Genomic DNA, 25,183 nt, shown 5'->3' on the forward strand with positions numbered 1-25,183 from the left:
CATCAGACCCTTGCAACACCCACACAAGTTTGGTACTGTTATCTCCACTTTCAAGACAAGGAAACAGATGAAATAATTTGCCCTAGGTCACATAGCCCTGAAATGACAAATCTGGGATTTGACTCCAGGCACTGTGACTCCAGAATCTGTGCTCTTAAAGTAGGTTGAAGCCTGTCTTTAAAGAGCTAAGACCTTTGGACCTTTTCTTGTACTGTAGGAAAACTTTTGAGCGGGAAGGAGGTTTGAGAAGACATCATGGGTGGTAAAAATGTCTTCGCAGGTGGCAGAGTTCCCTCAGACGTAATGAACACCTTCGGTGCGGTAGGCACTGGCAATATGAAGAGCAAGACGGCCTTGCCCTTGCGAGCACGCCCTCCGGGGGTGGCATGGCGGGGGCTGCGGCTGGTCCACTCTGGCTTCTCTGAAGCCCACTGTGTGCCTCTCTTCCCAGACGGACAGTCACATCACATTGGTAGCTTGGAATCAACCGTGAGAGTATTTATACCATGGAAATTGGCCAGTGCTTCAAATTGGGGCTATCCCCACAGAGAGCTGGTTAAATATTGGGTTGGCCAAAAAATTCACTTGGTTTTTCCATGAGATGGCTCTAGTACTGCTTAGCTGTCTTTAGCTGTATTCTAAACCATTTTGTTAGATTGTATTGTGACAGCTGTCATATCAGTGCACATTTTTAAAAAAAATTATCAAAATTGGTGAATTTTTATGTAGTCATTTTAGTATTAAAGTAAGAAGAAAATAAGCAACATTTTTGGCATACTATGCTTTATTATTTAAAGAAAGGTTGAAATGCAAAAAAAAAGATTTGTACACTGTGTGGAGAAGGTGCCGTGACTGATAAAATGTGTCAAAAGTGGTTTTGTGCTAGATTTCTCATTGCATGATGCTCCACAGTTGAGTAGACCAGTTGAAGTTGACAGTGATCACATCGACACATTAATTGAGAACAACCAATGCTATTATACCACGTGGGAGATAGTGGACATACTCAAAATATCCCAATCAAGAAAGTTGCTGGTGAAAATGAAAAATCTGTTTTCTATCTTATGGAAAAAACCATTCAGACTTTTTGGCCAACCCAGTATTTACCAGCGCCACACTGCTTACGAACAACTGCATTATGATAAATGATCTCCCCAGGGACCAGGTGGCACAAAGGGGCTTGGGACTAAGTGGTGAGCCAAGGAGGCAAGGCTCAGGCAGTGGGGAAGGAGGAGCAAGTGTTTGCTATGAAAATAAAGCAGTGAAGGGAAGCCCGCCAGAGGTGTGGAGTGACGTGGCCTGTTCTATGGGTTGGTGAAAGGAAACTGGACAAGGAGCTATGACGTGAAAGATGTGGCAACCTATGATGTGCCAGATAAAAGGGTGTTTACTTAGCAAATCCAGTACTGGGTTTGTAAAGTGAACTAACTGGGGTTGGGAGGAAGTACCCATGTCCCAACATGATAACCTTTGTCTTTGGCTGGCAGGGTCCTTAGAGGGTTTCAAATGTGTCTCAATTAGGCCTTTACCCAACCAATCAGTAAAAGGGGAGAGACCTGGCATGAGAATAGTTTAGAACACTCTAGGGCTGCCAGCTACCTGGGAAATGTTGACAAAGGCTTTGCAGTGCCCTGTACTTTGGGGCAGGAGGGCCAGGGAAGTTGGCAGGAACTAGGACCAGGAGACAGGGCAGTGAGGCTCAGGTACACCTGGCTAGGCATGCACTTCCTGCCCAGAAGTCAGAGCCAGAGAGCAGGGCTCGGAGCTCATTTTGTCGTCCTTTGTGTCTTGTGGGGTCCTGGTTGCTATGAGTTGCTCAGCGATCCTCTGGCTTCCACAGACCGACTTTACTCCTCTGGGCCTCCCTGGTCCTTGTGTCTCAGACTGGGGTGAGCATGGCGCCAGACTATCTCTGCAGTTCTGCTTGGTGCCACACTGTCCTGAAGGTTCTGAAGGAGGCTGGGGTCACTGGGCTGTCTGGGCAGACAGAGCTGCCAGACCGAGGACCCTGTGGGCCTGGAAACAAGCCTGGCCCCTTCCCTGGGCCTATTATCAAGGTTGCCCTGCTCTGCGTACGGCCATGGGGCCCCGTTTCCATGCTAGCTGCCCTCATCAGCCCTGAGCCATCAGGCAGACACAAGCGATCAGCGTGAAGAGACTGCACAGTTCAGGGAAGGGATGGGCTGGCATGCTGGCCATGTGAGCAAAGAAATTGGTCTAAGGTAGACCTTGGCCAGTCTCCCACTCGCAGTACCCTGTCTTAAGGAGTAATTTGTAAGAGAGCTGAAAGTTTGGAATGAACAAAGGGGCAGTTATACAAATGCTAGTATTTGAGGCCACTGGGCCACTTACAAACCAGAGTGACCACGTCTTGGCCTCCAGGGCTGGGTTGGGCATTGAGGTGTGGGCGGGGACTATGCCACCTCTGCACAGGGAGCTCTGGCTCAAAGGCAGAACAGAGGGTCACAGAGCTTGCCCTTCATAAAAAGGCAAAGGGCTTCAGGTGGTCCTGAGGGGATGAGGTTACAGGGAGCAGTCAGCGGCAGCCTTCCCATCAGGTGTCTCAGCAAGGTGTCCCCTTGAGCACCCTGTCTCTTTGCAAGCCTGTGACCACGCCTAGGATAGGAACAGAGACACAAACTCACACATGCCTGGAACTGGCCTTCCCTTGGAACACAGCTCTCGGCTGTGCACAAGGCTAAGTGAACTGAGTCTGGCTGAGATCACTGATCAGCACTGGCCTCACTCAGGGCAGTGAGAGGCCAGCAAGCAACCCCACGTCCCTGCCTGCCAGCCTGCACCCAGCCCGACTCTCCGGTCCTCTGGGATGGTGCTGCCGGCACTGCTCAGTGTTCTCTGTTTTGCTAAGCAGATGGCTGCACTCACCCAAGTGAGACATGTGCGTAGCGACTGTGCTGTGGCACTGTGAAGGCTCACCTTCCCTCCATTACCCACTCTGCCTGCTCCTGGGCCTCTCCAGCCTACCCTCAAAGGCCCGGCTGCACCATCTGTTAATCCCTCAGAGAATGAACCTTTCCCTAAGTTCCTGCAGCTTTACATTGTGTAAACCTCTGGGTTTTTATTTGTGGCTGTTTCCGTCCTCAGGGCCCACATATCACACACTCCAGAAGGGCTTGCGAAAGTGGTAACCCCTGCCCAGAAGTCCATCATTACTACCTCCTGAAAGAGCAAGTATATACAGAGTTCCTGTGTGCCAGGCCTAGTTAAGAATTTTCACACGCAGCCCTGGCTGCTGTGGCTCAGTGGATTGAGCGCTGGCCTGCGAGCCAAAGGGTTGCCAGTTTGATTCCAAGTCAGGGCACATGCATGCGTTTCCAGCCAGGTCCCGAGTAGGGAGTATGTGAGAGGCAACCACACATTAATGTTTCTCTCCCTCTCTCCCTCCCTTCCATTCTGTCTGAAAATTAATAAATCTTAAAAAAATTTTCTTCACATGCATTTCATTTAAGCTGCGTAAACCTGGGAGGGGTGGTCATTATCTGATGAGGAAACAAATCAGAAAGGACCAGTGACTTGTCTAAGGTTATGCAGCAGTGACGAAGCCAGAATTCAAATCCAGGTGTCCAAGGCCTGGGTTTTTTGTCTTATAAGCTGACACAAAATAATAACAACTATTCGTCATTTATATGGTATTGTCACATACATTATACCATTTGATCCTCACAACAGCCCTGTGAGGTAGGTAGGGTTATGTATTACTGTTATGCCCATTTCACAGATGAAGAAACAGAAGTGGCTCAGTGAAGTGAGTGACTTGCATAAAGTCACACAGCACATTAGTAGCTTCATAGGTCCTTTCTCTAAAGTCAAGCTGCTGGAATTAAGAAGCACCAAAAAGAGGGGAGAAAAAGAATTTTCTGGAGAGGAGAAAAGGGCAGTGGTAATTTATGAGATTCTTCCTTAAACTGTTTTGTTGCGGTCATAGCTTCTATTTGAGTACCACTGGCCTGGTGGCCTGGGGCAGCTGTCACTCCTGGGTCCCACTGTAGGAGGACAAGGCCTGTATTCCCTAAGGGATGTGGCCTTGCCCACGGCCCGGTGCACAGGCTCCCTACTCACAGAGCAGAGCTCTGGGAAGCCCCTTCCTCAGCCCGTCTCTCCTGGGCCCCTGTGCGGCGGCCTTCCTGGCTTTGTCTGAGGGCTCCTACCCGGTGGGAAAGCTGTGGGGCTCCCAAGGCCACACTCACTCTAGGGGTGAATCATAATGTGCAGTTTTGAAGCCTGCACTGCTCATCACCCCCTGGGAAGTAGTGGCTTGGGGCGTCTTGCCCTGGATCTCACACCAAGGAGGTCCGTGGTTTGGTTATAACCAGGAACGTACTACAGGGGAAGGCCACTGCCTTCAGAACAGTGGCTTAGGGGCTGGACGCTCAGTCCAAGGGCAGTGTTATGGTTCAGACCACTCAGGCTCCTCACTGCACACCGTATTCCAAGGCTCTGGCCTGGAAGCACTTCCTCAGGGGCAGCAAATCTCCATCCTCCAATAGAAGATGGTCACAGGGTATCTGGAGTTGTGGCTGGTGAGATAGGTGGGTAAATGGGGTCACAAGGGAGGCAAAGTCCTAACAGAATCGAGTTGACGTACAGGGGATAGCAGAGGGCCAACCTTGGTTCTGAAGACAGAGCCCAATAATATTTTCAGAACGAGTGCCTCTCAAGGTGACTATTTTGAAAGAGAAATACATATTTGGGTGAGAATTAGACTAGAAAACAGAACCAAGACCAGAAAATGGGAGTAGAAGGACAGTTTGCCTCGCTATAAGAACTTGCTAACGGCCAGTACCAGTCGACCATGGCGAGGGCTGCTTCAGGGCTGATGCTATTCCCACCACTGGAGGTACGCCAAGCGGGGAGAGGTGATAGCTTGGAGGTGCTGGGGAGGGAGACTCATCCCCAAATGTGCTGTGGTGTGCTGGGGTGAGCGAGGACTACGCAACTGTTGAATTACTTTTCAACCTGGAGAGTTCATAATATATTTGTTTAAAATGACTTGTTTCAATGATACCTTAAATTCTTGGGGAAAGGATTACAAAAGTTAGGCCCAGTATGAGGTGCCTTTCATGGCACTGACTCCAGCTTTTCAAGCCTTCACAGGGACAGCAGCCCATTTCTGAGGCCAAAAATCCTCAAATGCTTAGAGTTGACCCAGTCAAAAGGGACGTCTCCACCTTCGACCCCTGCTTGCACACTTACTCCTTTAGACCATGCCGCAGCTCAGATCTCTCCGCCCGCAGGGGCAAGAGAGCTGTGAGAACATAATGCTTTTCCAAGCCAGTCAAACATGGTTGCCCTTGGGCAAACATGTCCAAGGTCCCGGTTCCTCCCGGACAGAGAGCAGGGGTGATGAGGATCCACGGGTACTTTCCATCCTGGGAAACGGAAGGGAGCATCTTGTTCTCACCTCGTCCCCTCCATCAGGGGCTCTGATTCAGATGGGCAAGTGAGGCGCTGCCTAGTGGTACAGACAGAGCTGGAGTCCATGACAGAAATGCTGCTCCTATGTCTAGCCAGTGAGCCCTCTGGTGGCCTCCTCAGGAGGACAGACTCTCCACCTGTCGTAACAGACTGCCATCTCCAGCTCAAAATGGCAAGAAAAAAGGAGGATCTGTTGAGGACACATGGATTCCTACAGGTGGACTGCATCATGGGGGGAATCAAGTCCTGCTACACGATTAATAGAGATTAGCAGAGTGCCCTGCCTCACACCACTGGTGACACGCTAAGATCTTGGCTGATGTGGAGCTTCTTGGGAGCCTCTCTCCAATGTGGCTTGGGGTCCTTTTACCTGTATCGTATTAATCGAATAATTTTATTGTTCATAAAATCCAGAGCATGTGGGTGAGAAGAATCAATGCAGAAGCCATCACTTAGAGCGATTTTCAGCACCTCCTCCACAAAGACCTGGAAGCTGTTGATCTGCTTGTTGGCTGGTACTACCCAGAGCCTCTTGAGGTTCTGCTTGGTGTACTCCTCCTCTGGGAGGCCCTCCACATTGGCCACCCAGTCCAGAGTCAGGTGGTTGGGGTCCTGCAAGTGGCTGGTGATGGAGGAGAGATTGCCATTGGAGCAGTAGAAGAGCTTGGAGCCCAGAAGCTTGAGGAAGAGGCAGGAGGTGCTGAAGATGTTGGCATTGAAGACCTCCATGCTGGAGGAGGAGAGGCTGTAGATCTGGGGTGCCTCACGCACGGTGAAGTGGACCGTCTGCACACGCTGGTTCAGTGTGATGTTCAGCATGGCATTCTTCTCCGCCTTAGAGAGCTCCACCTCCTTCTCCTGTAGTGCCTCAATCAGGGGCTGCACCTGGTAGAAGTCAGCCTCCCTGCGGAGCAGGCCCATCTCCTGGAAGTCCTCAGGTAAGTCCAGGTGAGAGGTCCGTAGAAAATTGAGGATGTAGCGGAACACTTTGCCATCACGGTCAATGAAGCAGTTGCCTTGGCTGTCCCTCTTGGTCGGCATCTTCCCACTGAACATGGCACCTAGCATGGAGTCGGGGAAGCTGGTCAAAGTTGCTAATGAGGTTGTGTAGAGCTTTCCCCCAACATTTAGTGTGATGGGGTCGGACATTGCAGGAGGCTGGGGTGCTGGGAAGCGGTCCTAGAGAAGGAGAAAAGTTAGAGATGACCGTCACTCAACCATAGCTGGCGCCTTAGTCTGTTGGAGTTGCTACAGCAGAATACCATAGACTGGACATTTGTTTCAGTCTGTGAACTGAATAACATTTGTTTCTCACAGTTCTGGAGACTGGATGTCAGAGATCGAGCTGTGGGCATGATAGAGGCTGTCTTCATTCTGTGTCCTCATGGGGCAGAAGGGGCAAGAGAGCTCCCAGGAGTCTGTCTTGTAAGGGCACTAATCCTGTTCTCTACTCTCATGACCTAATCACCTTCCAAAGGTCCTACTTTTTTATACTATCACATTGGAGGTTAGGATTTCAATATGAGTTTTTTGGGACACAGACATTCAGTCCCTAAGATCTGGGTAGGCATAGTTCTCAACTCCTTATTGTAGATCATGTCTACAGTCCTTGAGGTCGAAATGAATTAATACTTAATGAACAAATGGATGGGTTATAACTGCCACACTGTTGAAAACATATTATGTTCCCTAGGGAGTTAAAACAAAAAGAAGGCACATCAAAATTACAACTAAACTATAGAACAACCACCATTCAGAACCACAGGAAATCTGGCTGAATGGAAGTGCTCCAACTAGGGAATTAAAAAAGCAGCCACACTGAGACTAGCAGAAGGGGCAGAGGTGTGGAATGGGTTGGTTCCACACCCAGGTGTGGCAGATAAAAATTGGGGGGATATCTTGGTTTGCAAAGGTCACCCCTGAGGAGCAAGGGGTCCAAGCCCCACACCAGGCCCCCCAGAGTAGGGTTTCAGTGCCAGAAAGAGAAGTCCCAATAACTTCTGGCTCTAAAACCCAGCAAGGATTGAGGCTGAGGGAGATGGAGGGATTCTGGAGCCCCTGGAAGTTCCTTTTAAAGGGCCAGTACATAGACTTAACTCAGATCCACTCCCTCTGAGCCCCAGCACTGACACAGCAGCTTGAAAGGCACCAGAAACATAAGGGGAAAAACTGTGTTGTCCTGTATCAGGGTGAGAGCTGGGGGTTGGAAGGAAGATTTCTCCCAGACAGAAGTGCTAGCAGAGGCCACTGTTCTTTTGATGAGCCCTCCATCTACAGAGCCCACATATAGGTGCCATATATGAGTCTCCCTCAATCTGGCTCACACCATTTGCCCTGCCCTGGTGATTCCATGAGGCCGTGCCCCATGCAACCTTTGGGCCCACCCAAGGTATTTCCGGTGGCTTTTCCATACCATATCCCATCCTGTTTCATCCTTCAGATTTTCCTAACATCTCTCAAACAAGCAGCTTCTGTTCTCAGCAAGACACATACCTCTTGTTAAGTGGCCCCAAGCCCACACTAGCAGCAACCAGCCTTGGTTCACAGCTTGGCCTTGCCCGGGCACCTGCAAGCCCAGCACCAGTAGCAGCCATCTGCAGATCACGTTGTAGCTCATGGTGGATGGCAGCAAACAGAACACAGACAGTGGCTAACTTTGGCCTGCACCTTCGAGGAGGCCCCAGAGCCAGCACACCCAGTGGACAGCATCAGATCACGGTGAAACACCACCACCCAAACACCTCCACAAGCGACAGTCTTGAGGGGTGGGTTCAGTGGGCACCAGAGCGCCACTGAAGTAAGTCCTGCTCTGTGGGATGGGCCTAAGCACAGCTGATCCTCCACAGTGGTTGGAGGTCAGTGTTTGCAGCCAGTTCTTGCAGCTGATCAGCCTGTGGGTAAATCCCTCCCACTGTAGTACCAACAGCAATCAAGGCTCCACAAGAGGAGGGTGTACAAAGCCCACATGGGGATACACCTTGAGTGCCCGGCTTGTGTGATTGGGGAGGCTGTGCCTCTGGACCCTACAAAACACCTGCAACATTAGACCATTCTCCCAAGCCTGGGAGACATAGCAGCTCTACCTAATAATACACAGAAACCAACACAAGGAACCTGCCGAATGAAGAGACAAATAAACATGGCTCCTAATGTTTAAATGAAAGAACAGAACAAAACTCCAGAAAAAGAACTAAACAAAATGGAGACAAGCAACCTATTAGATCCAGAGTTCAAAATTGGTTATAAGGATGCTCAATGAACTTAGGGGAAGAGCAGATGAACTTAGTGAGAACTTCGAAACAGAGATAGAAAACAAAAACAGAGATAGAAAACATTAGAAAAAGCTGATCAGAAATGAAGAATACATTAACTGAAATGAAGAACACATTATAGGGAATTAACAGTGGAGTAGATGAAGCTGATAATCAAATCAGATTTGGAAGATAAGGAAGCAAAAAAAAAAAATCCCCAATTAGAACAGCAAATAGAGAAAAGATTAAAAAAATTAGGATAGTGTAAAGAGCCTCTGGGACACCTTCACGTATACCAACATTCACATCATGGGGTGCTGGAAGGAAAAGAGAGAGAGCAAGAAATTGAAAACCTATTTGAAACAATGACAAAACTTCCCTAACTTGGTGAAGGAAATAGACATGCAAGTCCAGGAAGTGCAGAGAATTCCAAACAAGTGAATCCAAAGAGGCCCACACCAAGACACATCATAATTAAAATGCAAAAGCTTAAAGACAGAGAATCTTAAGTGTAACAAGAGAAAAGCAGTTACCTATAAGGGCGCTCCCATAAGACTGTCAGCTGATTTCTCAACAGAAACTTTGTAGGTCAGAAGGGATTTGAGGAAATATTCAAAATGATGAAAAGCAAGGAACTACAACCTACATTATTGTACCCAGAAAAGCTATCATTTGGAATCAAAGGACAAATAAAGAGCTTCCCAAACAAGAAAAAGTGAAAGGAGTTCATCACCACAAAACCAGTATTACATGAAATGTTAAAGGCTTTACTAGAAGAAGAGGAAGAAGATGAAAACTGTTATAAACAATAAAATGGCAATAAATACATGTCTATCAACAATTGAATCTAAAAAACAAATCAACAAGCAGAACAGAAGCTGACTCATAAATCCGGAGAACATTTTAATGGTTGCTAGATGGGAAGGGTTTGGAGGCATGGGTGAAAAAGGTGAGGGGATTAAGAAGTACAAATTGGTAGTTACAGAATAGTCATGGGAATGTAAAGTAATATTCGAATAACTATGTTGTCAGATGGGTGTGAGATTTATCAGGATGATCACTTAGTAAACTATGTAATGTTTAATCCCTGGGTTACACACTTGAAACTAACATAACAATGCATATCAACTACAATTGAAAAATTAAAAAATGACTTAAATAAAGAAAAAAATGAAGCCTGGGTCCCACCTTCCAGCAATTGTTTTAATTGGTCAGGAGTGTTACTCAGCATTAGTATTTTTTAAAAAGTGCCCTCAGTAATTCTAAATGTTAAGACAGAACACCACTGGTCTAAGGAAAGAGAGAAAACATGCCTGGACTGAATGCTATGCACCTACTCTTACATTTGTACACATAATAGTTACATATCTTTAGTCACAGACAATACCACCATCCATCTTCTGCAGATGAGAAAAATTGTGCCTGGATTTATTCCCCACACTCAGAGAGGTGAAGGAGTGTGCCAGGATTCAAAGCCAGGTTGCTTTATATGAGACAGAAAACTGTAAATGCTTACTAGCCACAGACTGGTACACCCTTAACTACCTAACAAATGCTATGAGATTTGTACTCCAGGCCTAGTGCTCCTTCTGCTGTACCATTGTTGCCTCCTTACTTAATTCTTTTTCTGTCTCAAAAAAACTTACAACAAATGGCTGTGATTAGTGCCATTTCCATCTATCTACTGGGCCCCCAATGGTTCACTCAGCCCTTTGGACTCTGTATGACACTGTTTTCTGGACTCTCATCTTCCTGTAACAGCCTGCCTTGCCATGAAGATGCTCTTGGCTCCTGGTGGCCTGTCATTTCCTGTCATGATGGCACCTCAGCCTCCTCTGAAGCTTTCGTGGAGGTCAGTGCCAATGTGGAGTCTGCCACTGAGCACCCTTCCCGAGGGCTCTCACTGAGCCTCCCTAGCCCACTAATCTCACAGCCTTTAGCATCTCCTTCAACTTGAACTCTTGCATTCTACACTTTCTCTTTAAGATTTTAGAAAGCAGGGGATGTGCCATCTCTGCTTCCAACGTGATGCTTCCTCAAGAGCCAATCTATGGGACAGATTCAGCAGTCTTTTCCAGATGCTGGGTACGGGTGGTGCAGAGAGGAATTGATCCCAGTGCTGACCTTGAGGAGAGCCCAGGCTTGTGAGAGAGGCTGAGATAAGAGGCAGTGAGGGTGCAGTGACAGGGAAGATGTACCAGGCGCTGTGGGAGTAGGTCAGGAATGAATCCTTGGCATGCTCACTGTCCAGAGGAAAACAGAGGTTGGGGGTGCGGGGACTTCTGCAAGGGTGGCAAGTGTGTCAGAGTATTCCTGATCACAAGTCTGCCTTCTGAGGAGGCTGCACCGAGACCCCATTATTCCTGGGGATAGAGACCCGCCACCCCGAGGATTGAGGTGATGCTTGGCTGCCCTACCCAGCTGTCTGGGGAGGGGGTCGGGTCCCCTCATGATTGCATCCCTGGCTAATGGGGCATTTTGATACAGCAGAAAGGGCTTAACCATCTGGAGTGTCTGCAGAGAAACAAGCTGATGATTCAGTTGTAAACGCAGCAGCAGCAGCAGCAGCCTGAAGCAGATGGGCTGCAAGACAGTGGGGAGAGCTAACAGAGAGGTGGGGTGAGGAAGGGACAGCTGCTGTGTGCAGACCTGAAATGGGGGAGAATGCGTCATCTTGGGCCAGAGTCTGGCCAATTCTTTCCAGAGGGCCCAGGCAGCAGTCCTGGAATAGGCCATCCCCTTCCTTATTCCAGAACCCCCTTTTCTTTCCAGATAGTAATTTGCATATTCTCGTTTTCACTCTCTCTCCCCTTGACTTAAGGCCCAGGCTCTGTGAAGTGGCTCAGCTCCATGGAAAGAACAGACTCAGGCGTCAGAGGCTGGGCCGTTTTTGCTGACAGTTCTGTGGCCCACAGACCCCCTATCTCTGTGCATTAGTGTGAAAAAGCACAGAGCACTGGGGGTGGAGGAGACAGTTAAGAGCCACAGGACATACCTCGGGGCCCTTGGGTAGGCGCCCAAACTACTATTTCCCCTGCAAAAGCAGCGGAGCACATGGGTTAAGGTTCTTTTTTCACCTGTGGATGTCCAGTGATCTTGAAGAGGCCGGGAAGAAGGGCCACGTGCAAAGCAGATCATGACATGATGTAACGGGCAGTGCTGGAGAGGACTGTTTAAGGGACCCGGGAACCCCAAGAGGAGAGCCGTTAACTCACTGGAGATTGGGGGACAGCTTATGGACAGGCTGTCTCCCTCGCCCCTGAGCTCCGGCTCCGGTCATTTGTCTGGGGGGAGCAGCACAGAGAGCTGCACAGCCAGTAGGGGCAGAGGCTGGCTGGACGGCAGGTTTCCTAGTTCGCTCTCTGTGGTGTTCTCTCTGTACCCAAGAGTCACAGAGCCCGGCCATACAGGCCTGTTTTCTAGTGGCAGCACCATGGTGTCCACCATCATAAGTGCTCAGGCCCCATGTGAAAGGCACAGTGATACAGGGGGGGAAGGAACTGGTATGTCTGGGGGGCTGAGGAGCACCATGAGTAAGGCAGAGGGTTTGTGGTCAGGTGAGGATGAACTAGCCTCACTGAGCTACAGTCCCATTGTGTACCCAGCTGCCTCCTGGACATCTCCACCTGGACATCCTATACTTACCAGAAGCCTAACACAGAACTCCTTCCCCAAACCTGCGGCGAACTCTTCCTAACCACTCAGCTGCCTGAGCCCAAGACCTGAGAGACAGTTCTGACTTCTCATCCCTAAAATTTTTCTCAACTTTGTCTCCTTGAACCTATCCCTGCAGCTGCTCCTGGAGCTCAGGCCTCATCTCCACTCCCCTCACATCCTCGCTTGGATCCCTGCCTCCTTTCTGTCCACTGTCCACTTTAGTCTGCAGACTGACCTCCCCGAAGCACTACCGCCTGTCCAAACCACCTCGCTCTTCCAGTCTCACCTCTAACCGGCCCCTCCCCCACTCTATGCTCTGTCACTCCAGGAACCAGAGCACATTCCCTCACGGTCCTTTGCTCTCCTTACATCACTCTTCTCCACTTTCTTTGCTGTGAGCCTTTAAGGCCCTGCCGGTGAGTCACCACCTCTCTGTAAGGCTGTCCCCCAATCTCCGGTGGGTTAACAGCTTTCCTCCTAGGGCTTCCAGGTCCCTTGAACAGTCCTCTCCAGCACTGCCCACTGTTCCATCACGTTATGATCTGCTTTGCACGTGGCCCTCCTTCCCCGCCCTTTCAAGATGCAGGTCACTGGACAGCTACATGTCCAGTGTGTACAGGTAAAAAGAACCTTAACCCGTACCTTGCACCATATACAAACAACTCAAAGTAGGTAATGGACCTAAATGTAAATCTCCTTAAAACTATGAAACGTCTAAGAGAAACTCTTTGTGATTTGGGGTTAGGCCAAGATTTCTTGGGTGGGACCCAAAAGGCACAAACCATTAAAAAATTGGCAAACTGGACTTCATCCAAATGAAAACCTCTTCAAAAGACACTGGTAAGGAAGTGAAAATCAGACAAAGACTGGGATAAAATACTTGGCAAAACACACACCTGATAAAGGGTTTTTAACCAGAATATATGAAAAAACTCAAAACTCAGTAAGAAAACAGACAACGCTCTTAAAAAAAATGGGTAAAACATCTGAACAAACACTTCACCAAAGAAGATATATATATATATATATATATACACACACACACAGATGATAAATACATGAAAAAATGCTCACCATCACTGGCCATTAGGCACACGAAAACCACAGTTAGATACTGCTACATTCCTACTTAAAGTGACAAAAAACCTGACAGTACCAAATGCTGGTGAGTACACAGAGCAGCACAAACCCTCAGCCACTGCTGGTGAGGACGCCCAATGGTATAACCACTGTGGGAAGTAGTTTTGCATAGAGCTTCCCCATGACTTAAGTCATTGCTTATGTGCACTATTTGGCTAATTACATGTTGATTTCTTTGCAGTTAGCTAAACTGACCCTGTTGGGTTAGGGTCAAGCTCCTCTGGTACAGCGCATCTGTAAAATCCTGTGCTACATTTTAACACTCAAGAATAGAGCTTAGACCTGCCCAGACCTCGATGCCCTTGCCCTATCTAACAGCATGAGGGAATATTTTGGGGTGACAGAAATAGTCTATATTTTGATGTGGTGGTGACCAAATGACTATATATAAGATGATAAAAATTCATACAACTGTATACCTAAACAGGGTGAATTTTACTGTATATAAATTATGTTTTAATGAAAGAAAACCAATGTTGTGATTTTGTCACAAAACCCATACAATGGGTTATGACCAGTTACGTACATATATTGTTATGAAACTTGTTTTAGTTTGTGTGTGTATGAACTGGACTGTGATATACAGTGTATCTGCATACTTTGGGTTGTGATAAAAATTGTTTTTGAAAACCACTGCCTAGTTTGTGATCTCCTTGAGAGCAATGGCACGTTTCCCATGTCTGCGTATTCTCTGCCCAGCACCCAGCGGCTGCTGGCGGCATTGTGGCGATGGGGGGCCCTGAGAGAGGGAGGGATGGACATTTCCTGAGGGTTTTACTACCTCCCAGGCCTTCCACTCATCAGCCCTTTTAACTCTTACAGCAGTCCCACAACGTAGGCATCATTCTCCCCGTTGGCAGATAGGAACCTGAGACTCAGACAGACCGGTGACTTGCTCAGGACACAAGTCTCTCCTTCCCCCTGCGCAGGCCCCTGAGAGTTGTAGTGGCAACAGACGGCTGCCGCAGCTTTAATCAGTTCGAGGGGCCCTGAAGCGGCCCCTTTAAAACGCTGCTCTGCAGCCACCACTTGCTGAGCGCACACCTGTTTTACAGTGTGAGGGGCCTCACCTGACACGTGGTGGCATTTTATTTAATAGAAACACATAGAAAAGTACAGAGAGTGATACGTTTGCGCCACATGCTTTACCCTCATCTGATGTCTTCACGAGCACCCTGTGAGACAGGTACGATCTCATGCCCATTTTAAGATGAGGAAACTGAGGCTCAGAGAGGTTTGGCCACTGGGGGAGCTGGGATCTGACTCTGGCCTGTGCGTCCAGCACCTCCGGTCGTTTCCCCTTCCCACCAGGGGCTCCCAGTGGGGGTGAGAGGCACACTCCCTGACCCTCCGTGCAGGCCAGGCTGGGGCGGCTCGTCCACTGCCAGCCAGCGGCCACGCCCACTCACATCTGAGGACTGGGGATGGGACCCCAGGACGGCCCAGAGTCCCTCCGTAGCTGCCACAGGACAAGTTCACCGAGAGCTGAAACTCTTCTATAGCAAAGGCAACTCGTGATGTCTAAATACAAAGCAGCAAAACACGAAAGTCAGGTTTTTAAAAGCCAGATTAGAAAAGATGCGTGGAAATGCAAACTGAACCAGGAAGTGGGAGATCAAGGAATCCCACTTGTGCGTGATGAATATTTTTCTTAAGCGACTTTCCAAATCTGCCTCTCGACTTGAAAAGTACCAAGAAAAAGATCAAACCCACCCCTCTGAGAAAAACCACTGGTGTGAAACCAGGAAGGGAGCCATGCTGATCACCTGACCCGGCAGGAAGGGCCGGGGGGTTGGGGCTGGCACTGTCCCCTCCGCGAGAGGGTCTGCGGCCCAAATGAGAGGGGTCGTGAGGCCCAGCCTGGTACCACCGGAAGGGCAATTCCAGTCTAGGGCCTGAAAATCACCTGCTTGCAACCTCTAATTGTGACACAGAAAACAATTAAGAGATGTCCTGTAAGGAAGGGCAGCAGGACATCGCTCTAGAGTCTTACTTTGAAACCATGTCCTGGTTCCCACGGGCCGCTCAGGCCTCATGAGGGACACAGCTTATGCTTGACGGGTGCTTATCATGTACCACACCTGTGTGAGATGCAGTACACATGCTGACTCATTTAAACCCTAAATGAGGAGAGTATGACCTCTATTCTACAAATGGGAACCCGAGGCTCAGAGAAGTAACTTGCCCAAAGCAGGGCAGAGCCTGGATTCAAGCCTAGGCCTGACCACAAAGTCTGCGCTGTGAGTGACGACACTCCTGTTGAGGTATTCAGCAGCCAAGGCTCTTGGAGAAGTCTGTCGCTCGTCCCCGTACTCCCGCTTACCAGGTGCTGGCACACCTACCACCTCAATTGGATGCCGACCTACAGAAAGACCAGGGCACAGAGAATCAGCGTTTCCCGAACACCCGGGACATGGCCCCGGGCTGTGCGAGACATTTCCCTATACGTTACTTCATTAAAATGCCACGCTGATGCTGTGAGGTAGGTACAGTATCATCCCAAGTTTTAGGATTATAAAACTGAAGCAGAGTAGTGAAGGCAGATGCTTAAGATCACAGTTAGAGGCAGTGGGGTTAGAATTCCAAGTGAGGCGTTTCTCCAAAGCCTGTGCTGCCTCTAGTAACACGGGCTATGACGTTTTAATCAGAAGCACAAATACGATTTGAACAGATAGCTATAATTCTTCTGAGAGTTGTTCTAAAATTAATTACAGTTACTGTGCTATCCGAATCCACATCCCAATAGTATTTAAGCCTACACCTTTGTAGTCAATTAATATTTTTGACAGAGGAAGCAAGCACATACAATGGGCTAAAGATAGTTTATTCAATAAATGGTGTTGGGGAAATTGGGCAGAGAGGTGCAGAAAAATGAAGCCAGATCACCTTCTAACGCCACACATAAGAATAAATTAAAAAATGGATTAAAGCCTTAAATGTTAGACCTGAAACCATAAAATTCCTAGAAGAAAACATAGGCAGTAAAATCTTGGACACTGCTCAGAGCAATATTTTATCTGATGTATCTCCTCAGGCAAGGAAAACAAACAAAAAAACAACAAATGGGACTACATCAAAGGTAAAAGTTTGGCACAGCAAAGGAAACCATCAACACTAAAAAGATAAGCTCCGGCTGGTGTGGCTCAGTGGACTGAGCACTGACCTGCAAACCAAAGGGTTCGATTCCCAGTCAGGGCACATGCCTGGGTTGCAGGCCAGGTCCCTAGCAGAGGCGCTCGAGAGGCAACCACACATGGATGTTTCTCTTCTCTTTTCCCCTCCCCTCCCCCTCTGTCTAAAAATAAATAAAGGAGGTGGTGGGCTGGGGAGTAAAAGAAAGAATACTGTAGTTGAAAAATAATTTAAAAATAAATAAATTAGTTAAAATAAAAGGCCAGAGTTCTCAAAATAAAATAAAATCTTAAAAAAATCACAATGAAATATCACCTCACACCTGTCAGAATGACCATCATCAATCAATCAACAAACAAGTGCTGGCGAGGATGTAGAGAAAGGGAACCCTTCTGCACTGTTGGTGGGAATGCAGACTGGGGCAGCGACTGTAGAAAGCAGTGTGGAGATACCTGAAAAAATTTAACATGGAACTGCCTTGTCACCGAGTGATTCTACTTCTGGCAATTTATCCTAAGGAACCTGAGACACTAATTCGAAAGAACATAAGGACCCCTGTGTTCACCTCAGCATCATTTACAATCACCACAATTTGGAAGCTGGCCAAGTGTCCATTGGTAGATAAGTGGATAAAACAACTATGGGCCACTGACACAATGGAATACTACTGGGCCACAAAAAAGAAAATTTTACCCTTTGCAACAGCATGGATGGACCTGGAGAACATTAAGCTGAGTGAAATAAGCCAGTCAGAAAAAGACAAGTACCATATGACTTCACTCATATGTGGCGTCTAATGAACAAACTGAACAAATAAGCAAAACAGGCAGACTCAGAGACAGCAGGCTGACAGCTCCGGGGAGCTGAGGGGGTGGAGGGATGGGACTAAAAGGAGAGAGGACCCATGGACACGGACCACGTGTGGTGACTGTGGGGGGCGGGGGCTGTGGCTATAAGGGCGATAAATGGGAATGGAAAAAAATACAATAATTTAAAAAAAGGTTTTAAAAAGATTAAAATCTCAGTTTAGAAAAGCTGATGAGTGATAACCTGAAATAATATTTGAAAAAAGATGGTTATGTTAGTACAAGATATTAAATTGGATTAGAAAGCAAACAACGAAAAAGGAGTTTTTGTAGTACATGTTGAAAAGGCTTGTTAGCAGTTACAAAACCTATATCCGGTCCACAACTCTGGCAAGACAGGCCCAGTCGCCTGCCTTTCACGAACTCATAGGATGAATCTCTGGCGCAGGGCACTGTGTGCATTCTTGACCTCTGAGTCACGGCCTCTGGGAGGATCTGGATTTGGACACTGCGCAGGGAACCAGTCCTTTGGAGGCAGCCTGGGGTGTCTTCTCCAACTTGAGTTCTGAGCAAGGGACGGAACCCAGCCACACAGGCCCTTGCTAACAGCCTGGACACTCCTGGAGCCCTGGAGAAGGCCTGGGCTCTCTCTGCACGATTCCCTCCCTACATTACTGCCCATTGAGCTTCCATAATGAAACGATTTTCTGTGCCATCTACTCCTTTTACACAGTGAGGACCAGCTGTGGTAACTACAATGCATCTATTAGGCAATGATTATCCATCCATTATCCATCATTTCTTAGCTGTGCTCAAAGAGCCTAGAAATGATACCCTGGTAAAAATGAGCACACATGACCCCAGATGCTAGTTTCTAAATGTTATCTCCTACAAAAAACCAAACAAACCAGTGTTTCCTAAAAGAACAAAATAAAACAAAACAGATGATTCCAGGACTTTGATAGGACAAGTCAAGGTGAGCCTGGAATGTCTTTCCAGATAAGAAAGAAGCAATAAAAGGTTAATGAGGTCAGGCCAAAAGAACATAGAAGATCTTAAAAGTCCTTATCAAAACCAAAAAGTTTTAGTAATTGTATGTGTTGATGGATGTTAACATACTGTGGTAATTTCTCAAAATATACATACGTCAAATCATTATGTTGTACATCTAAAACTAATACAATGTCATATGTCAATTGTATCTCAATAAAAAACAAGGCAAAAGAACACAGGAGCTGGCATGAAGGGATTCTCACTGGCCAAATCTGGGATAGTTTGAGTACTGAAAAGATCAGTGATGACAATGGGTTGTAATACACTGACCTCTTAAAAAAATCAGGAGTCTGTTACTCCAAAAAGGAAAAGAGAAGAAAACCAGAGGGAGTGAGAAACGCACACACACAGAGGAAAAGTTAGTCCCTAACATAGAATACCAGCTAATACATATAGTAAGAATGGCATAATTAGAAAATTACCATCTGTAATCCTCAGTGTTGCAACTCAGGCAAGGACCAGCAATGGATGCGGAGTGAAAGGTTATCGTGAACACACAATTCCAAGTCTCAGAGACTCACTCCGCAGATTACTGATTAATTACCGGGGGGAAAACTTATCTTTCCATGGCGAGATCAGGCCGTCATGGCCTTGGCCAGTAAGTTTAGCATTCATGGGTAGTAAGGACCTGATATATGCTCCGCTGTGATGCAGTAAGAAGTACTGTATATGTTACCAGAAAACTTTGATCATTGATAAAATAATCAAACAAATTTAAATAGCTAGAAAGGCTCTATCTAGTTCAAATGAGTTGCTTAAATTAATAACTAAAGGCAGTGCATGAATCTGGACTGCATCTGATTTTTAAAAATCTCCGTAAGATTTTTGGCAGCTGGATAAATTTGAGTATCAATGTTTATTAGATAATATTGACTTCTTGCTAATTTTCTTAGGTATGATAATGGCATTAGGGTTATTGTAGGAGAATATTATAATTAGGAGATACCTCCTAAAGAATCTAGGGGGCAAGTGTCCAGATGTAACTTTCAAATAGTTTAGCAAAAAAAAAAAAGTGTGTATAAAAGCAAAATCAGCAGAGTGAGTTGGTACAGCTAGGTGAAGGGCTATTCTTTAAGCTTTTCTGTAGGCTTGAACGTTCTAAAAATACCTTAATTTTGAAAGAAGGGGAAAGAAAAGAACACTCTCCCACAGGACTGCAGATGTACAGTTCCAGTCCCAGTGCCCAAGCCCAAGGAACAGGAGATTTGTTTCTATTACTAAAACGCACTGAAAATCTCCACGAGTCACTGTGCTTTGGAGGATGAGGAACCACCAGGGCTAAGATGTAACAGCCCACAGTAAGGGAAAGGTCACCCGACAGAGCCCCTCTGTCTACAGAACCCGCAGCCCTAGGCCTACCTGCCTCCCTGCCAGGATCCAGGCTGGGAGAGGATGGCTGTTCAGACCTTGTTTCTGCTGTTTCCTGAACCCAGAGCCTCTGCTTCTACAGAAGGGGAGAAACTCCTGTCAGGGCTCGTGGAGAATGTCCACAGATGGGGGCCACTTCCGGGCCTCACAAATGTTGTGGATGGTCAGAAAAAATTGGATGGGCCTTGAGGAGGGGAGGCAAGGGCATGGGATGTGCCATTACCTGGGTCAGTGTTGGGATTAGGCTCTGCCACTTAACTAGCTCCGGGGTGGGGGGGTATCAATTCCTGGATGTATGGTGTCACCGTCATCATGACAATAGCAGCAGTGATAATGATGGCTGACATTACTGTTGTGCTAGGCACCTGATGCAGGTTGAGCTCAGCTACAGGTGGACCTCATATTTGTTGCAATTCACAGGTTTTTGTTTTTTTTTTTTACAAATGGAAGGCAAGACCCTCCCCTGTAAAAAAATCAGTGACTTGCTTTATTGCAATACTCATTTATTGCCGTGGCCTGGAACCGAACCTGCAACATCTCTGAGGTGTGCCTGTACTATTATTATCTCTACTTTCATGCCAGGCCCTCTCTCATCCCTGCAATTTGGCATCTGCCATCCCCTCTGCCTGCACTGTAAAAGCAAGTCCCATTCACTTGCCAGGCCCCTCAGCTCCAAGTCATTCCTTCTTCCTCTGCACCTGCAGTTTTATCCTTACTATGATGCGCTTTCCTTAAGCAGATGGGTGCCACCCTGCTGGGCCTGGGATCTCCCCTCTCTACCCCCAGAAGCAGGCAAGTAGGGGAAGGGAAAGAAAGTACTTCTGGTTTAGTTAGATCCATTTTCCTCACACCGGAATGACAGTCATCTACCAAAAGGGAGACTTATCATTCCAGAATTTCAAAAACTTTCTATTTCGGAAACATTCTCTTGAATTTTCAATTTGCAATCTAAGGCCCAGGTAACCACATAGAAGTAAACGCAAAACTCCCATTGCGTGGGAGCTGGAAAGAACATGGTTGGGTCAATTTCAAGGATGAAAATGCTCAGAGTGGGTAATGTGACGTGTCTCTCACTATTACCAGGTGAGGCTTTCCCAGCCTACTCAACCCACCAGGATACAGACTCTGGCTCACAGCCCTGGGAACTGCCTTTCACCTTCTCTTCCTGGCCTCCCTACCCCCAACAGCTATAATTTTAGCCCTCTTTCACCCACTTCACATCTCTCTGAAGCCCACAGGCTGTTCCATTATCCCCACAACCCACACTGTAGGGGGAAAGGTTACTACCTAGACTCAGGTGACACACTCAGGCTCACTCCCAGAGCGAGCTATGTTGTTCCTGAGCTAGGGAAAGGAGGTAGGCTGCTGGAGGAAAGCCACCTGAGCTGGCAACCTGGCTTCCTCATTTGCACAGTGAAATAGTCTCTCACCTGTTACAGGCTCCCAACAATTACCATCCCCCATCGTGTTCCAGAATTTTCCTTCATTCTCTCAGCACATTCTCAGGCCTCATCTTGTAATTTTTTTTGTTGGCACAAGCGCCCTATTCCAAGCACTTTCCCTTGTGTTAGGTTTTTCTGCTCCTAACAATTAGTTTGTAAACAAAGGGCTTTTAAATCCATCTCCCCATTTCGTTCTCACAATAGCCACAGGAGGGTTGCCTTTCAGGTAGGCTGGCTTTCAGAAGGGTTGAGGAAGCAGGTCCTGTCACACAACCTGCAACAGGCAAGGCATTAAAACTTTTTTTCTTCCCTACCACCGACTCCAGACTAAACTTCTGCCTGTCCTTTGAAGTAAGGAGTCCTGGGTGGTTTGGGGCAAGTCACTTCACTTCTCTGAGCCTCAGGTTCCTCACCTGTAAACAGACATGGTGACGCCTTTACAGGGTGTGAGGGTTGAATGAGATCATGTGTGTGACGCACTGAGTTCAAGGGCTGGGTTCTTTATTTCTACTCACAAGAAAAGGAAGGCACTGTGTGCATTCACAGGTGTTGGCGCACTCGGGCAACCCCTTTCTCCAATTCGATCAGCGCAGCCGACACTGGGCTTTCCAGGGCTGGGAGGAGACCTTTTCATTTTTCTCTCCGCTCTTTCTTCCCTAGTGCTTTTGGGCCTATTCCACCCAATCCAACCCAAGCTTGCTTCATCGGCACTCCCAGCACGAACTCCCCAGCCCTGGATTCCCCTTCTCTGACCTAACGCGCGTTCCCCTTCTCAGGCGCCAAAAACTCCTAACAATCTCAACCCTCATTATGCCGGCTTTTCCTACCATCGCCATCCATTCCGGCTCCTTCCTCGATTCCACCAGCTCCGCCTCCTCTCCTCGATTAAGCGCCCCCTCCCCTATAGCCACAGGAGTTACCATCCCCATTGCACAGATGAGAATGGCGAGGCAGTGGGAGGCTAGATGACCTCACGTGGTAGGACAGGTGCACGGGTGGGCCCGTGCCCCCTCACCGGCTATAGCTGAGCCCCGCGCCCCGGGCCGCGCCGAACCCACCTCCTCGCCCGCTCTCTGCAGCCTCCCCTCTGCGCCCGGCCGGAGCAGCTTGGCGAGAGGGGCGGAGGCCTGGAGTTCAGCCCAGAGGCGTGGCAGCCCGGTACTGCGCGCTGCGCTCTGGGACTTGTAGTTCTCTCTGGGCTCTTTGTTGGTTGGGTATGCCCGGCACAAACTCCTTCTCCCAGGAGGCATTGCGGTAAGAGGTCCAGCTCCCCTCCTCGCCCCGCCCCCGCCGGCTCCCCAGCTGGCTAGCCTTAAAGGGGACGCGGCCTGAGCGGTGGTTCGAGGGGTGGCCCAGCTCGGGCTCCGCCCTGTTACCCGCATCTCGCTCCTCCCCCCGCTTCGTCCCGCACCCTTGTAGCTGCACGGCTGCACCTCTGAGTCGGGCTCCCTGGATTTAGGCTCGTTATAGATAGGTGTGGGGAGGTTGGTCTTTGCAGTGGAAGCAGCATCCATGCAATCTGGGACCTGGCGGAGGGCGTCCTCACTCCGGGGGGAGCAGAGGATCCGCCCTGACCTAGCTTCGCCCAGGCTAGTCCTGCCCGCGTGAGCGCCCCGCCCAGGAGCCGGGTCTGAGGCGGGGTCCACTGGGGTTCCAGAGGTAAGGGGGTTGGGAGGCACTGGGGGGCGTGTGTGTGTGGGTTGAGGGTAGGGAGTGTCAGCACCTTGGCGGTTCGAGAGCCCCAGGTACGAGCGTAGGGCTGTAAGGGGCTGAGGTTGAGAGTCGGGAAGTCTGAGTGCATCCTGGGCGTTGCTGTGTGACCTTGTGCTAGTATCTGCCCCACTCTGGGCCTCAGTCTCCATCTTCATCTATTGGGTGTGGAGGTGATGCCACCCCTGTTCCCCTCTCCTCGTGGCTGAGGGCATCATCACCTAGTACCACGAAGCTCGCCAGTCTTTGGTGGCGTGGTGGCGTCCGCAGCTCCAGCCTGGGCTAGGAGCAGGTGCACTGGTATAATTGGAGGTAGGGGTGGGGCCGAGCCAGGGCACAAACTGGGGGTCCGAAGAGTCTGCCTCTGCTTTGAATGGGCTTCTGCTATCCTTAGCATCCTGTCCGGGCTACCCACTCTGTGAGAGGCCAGCGAACTGGAGACCCTGTTGTGTCAGCCTGGTGCCTGCCCTTCCAGAAAACCTGGGGGTGGGGACAAGGCCATCAGAGGTATGTGAGGGGTGGCTGCCGGCAGGGGTGGGTGAGTGTGGTGGGTTCCTAAAAAGGGAATATATGCTCCCACCCTCTTCATTTCTGTCCCCTCATGCCCCTTCGGTAAGAGAGCATTTGCTTGTTTACTAATAAAACCTCTTTTCACCTTTTCCCCCAGGAGATAGCTTAGTGGCCTAGATGAGGGTCTCCTTCCCAGGGCTGCCTTGGGTAGAAGTTGTTAAAAAATATACAAAGAGAGATGCCGCTGCCCGGAGATGGAGGGGGGTGGGGGGTAGGGTTGGAGGGACTTTTAGTTTGGGGAAGGGACAGTGCCAGCCCCAGGGATTCAAAGGAGGGAAACTGGTCATGAAGGTCAGAGAGGAAATGAGCTGCTCGACCCATAGGTGCTGAGCTGGGGTTTGGAGGGGCTGCTGTGCTCTGGGGTAAGGAGGGGGTGAGACCTCTGTGAAGCCCCCTTCCCTCTCTTATGAGACTCTGTGAGCTTTTGAGCTGAGAGTTAACCAGGAGTAATTTCTTTCTTTTTCTTTAGCTTCAGTTGTTTAAGTCATTTCTAGATTGGTTAGAGCCTCACTCAGTCCAATCCAGTGACCTTTGGAGGGGCATCCTTGGCTGGTATTTAAGATTTTCAGACTTGACATGCATGGGAGACCAGACCTGGACAGATGTGGGGGCACGGACTGGACCAAGGGTTGGGCCAGTCTCGGAGGCGCTTTTGTGGTCAGATGTTTAGTTTCATCTCATCTTGCTGTCATATGTCTCTCATTGGTCACTTGGCACTCTTTCACTTCTGTGCCTGATCCTGTGCTGGGGGCACTGGGTGCAGACAAGGGGGGCTGGACCTATTTTTCACCAAAGGAGAGTCCAACTTGGTGGGACAGAGAGACATAGAATCCAGTGGCACTGCTGAGGGATGAGAGAAGCGAGGAGGGCCTTGGGAAGCTAGAACTCAGAGGTTTGGACCGCAGGGGGACTAGGAAAGGCTTCCCAGAGGAGGGGGCCGGGGGCCTGGGGCCTGGGGCCTGGGCATTGAGGGGTGAGTCAGAATTTGCCAGGAGAGAAGATGGGAAGCCCTTTTTCAGCAGAGTGGGTGTCACCAAAAAGTGCCCAGCAGGAAAAGCCCACTGCCCAAATTCCTGTAGATTAACCACCGAACAGCCTTTGTCAAGTTCATCTCCACCCCTGTCCCACGTCAGCTGTGTGTCACAGAAAGGCCTTGAACATCAGGCTCAGGAGTTTGGACATTGAAGGCGCTGGGAGCCTTGAGAGTTCTGAGCATGGGCACAGCAGGAAGGAGCTTGCTATCTAATGAGATTAATCTGATGATGTTTGCAGGGTGTCTCAGAGAGATCAGGGAGGGATGAGGAAGCCTGAGTTGGGGCCCAGGGCGTGGGGGCAGGGCGGGACACTGTATACATACAATCACAGGGGATGCTTTGGGGATGCTGGAGGTGGGTCCGGCTCCACCATGCAGGCAGAGAGACCAGTCATTGCTCAGCGGAATGCAGAGTCATCTGAGACGGATGGATAAAGGGGTCTATCTGATGCTTTCAGGGGGAGGATTGTGATTTTCCTGTGTGCTTACCGTGTGCCCTGGGATGGGTTGGATATTGCTGGGACTCTCGGGCTGTCATGCCAGCAGTGAGAGGTATAAGCCGAGGGCTTGGGGAGGAGCAGCAGC

The 25,183-nt window shown here is 48.9% G+C and overlaps 2 protein-coding genes across 9 annotated transcripts in view; one reads left to right on the forward strand and one right to left on the reverse strand.

Moving 5' to 3' along the window:
- Positions 1 to 566: 566 nt before the first annotated feature.
- On the reverse strand, positions 567 to 22,400 carry KCTD21 (potassium channel tetramerization domain containing 21). 5 transcript variants are annotated; one of them, XM_037138553.2, is made up of 2 exons: positions 22,344 to 22,400; positions 567 to 6,615 (listed from the first exon to the last, which is right to left on the reverse strand). In XM_037138553.2, the coding sequence occupies exon 2, from the start codon at positions 6,583 to 6,585 to the stop codon at positions 5,803 to 5,805; it is 783 nt and encodes a 260-aa protein (XP_036994448.1). In that variant the 5' UTR covers positions 6,586 to 6,615; positions 22,344 to 22,400; the 3' UTR covers positions 567 to 5,802. The 5 variants fall into 5 exon arrangements, with proteins under 5 accessions (XP_036994448.1, XP_036994447.1, XP_036994449.1 ...); XM_037138552.2 differs by lacking the exon at positions 22,344 to 22,400 and adding an exon at positions 22,113 to 22,337; XM_037138554.2 differs by lacking the exon at positions 22,344 to 22,400 and adding an exon at positions 21,801 to 22,337.
- Positions 22,401 to 22,642: 242 nt separating this feature from the next.
- The window catches only part of USP35 (ubiquitin specific peptidase 35), a 32,701-nt gene continuing 30,160 nt past the window's right edge, over positions 22,643 to 25,183 (forward strand). For 2 of the 4 annotated variants that reach the window (XM_037138549.2, XM_053670830.1), the window contains exons 1-2: positions 22,643 to 22,944; positions 23,390 to 23,502. The gene's annotated coding sequence lies outside the window, so the exon portion shown is untranslated. Of the gene's footprint in view, positions 22,945 to 23,307; positions 23,503 to 25,183 lie in introns of those variants that run through there. The other 2 variants (XM_053670831.1, XM_053670832.1) reach the window with 2 other exon arrangements.

The sequence above is a fragment of the Artibeus jamaicensis genome, unplaced genomic scaffold, assembly GCF_021234435.1.
Source record: "Artibeus jamaicensis isolate MK-2021 breed Jamaican fruit bat unplaced genomic scaffold, CSHL_Jam_final contig_64, whole genome shotgun sequence".
In the NCBI taxonomy this organism is placed as follows: Eukaryota; Metazoa; Chordata; class Mammalia; order Chiroptera; family Phyllostomidae; genus Artibeus; species Artibeus jamaicensis.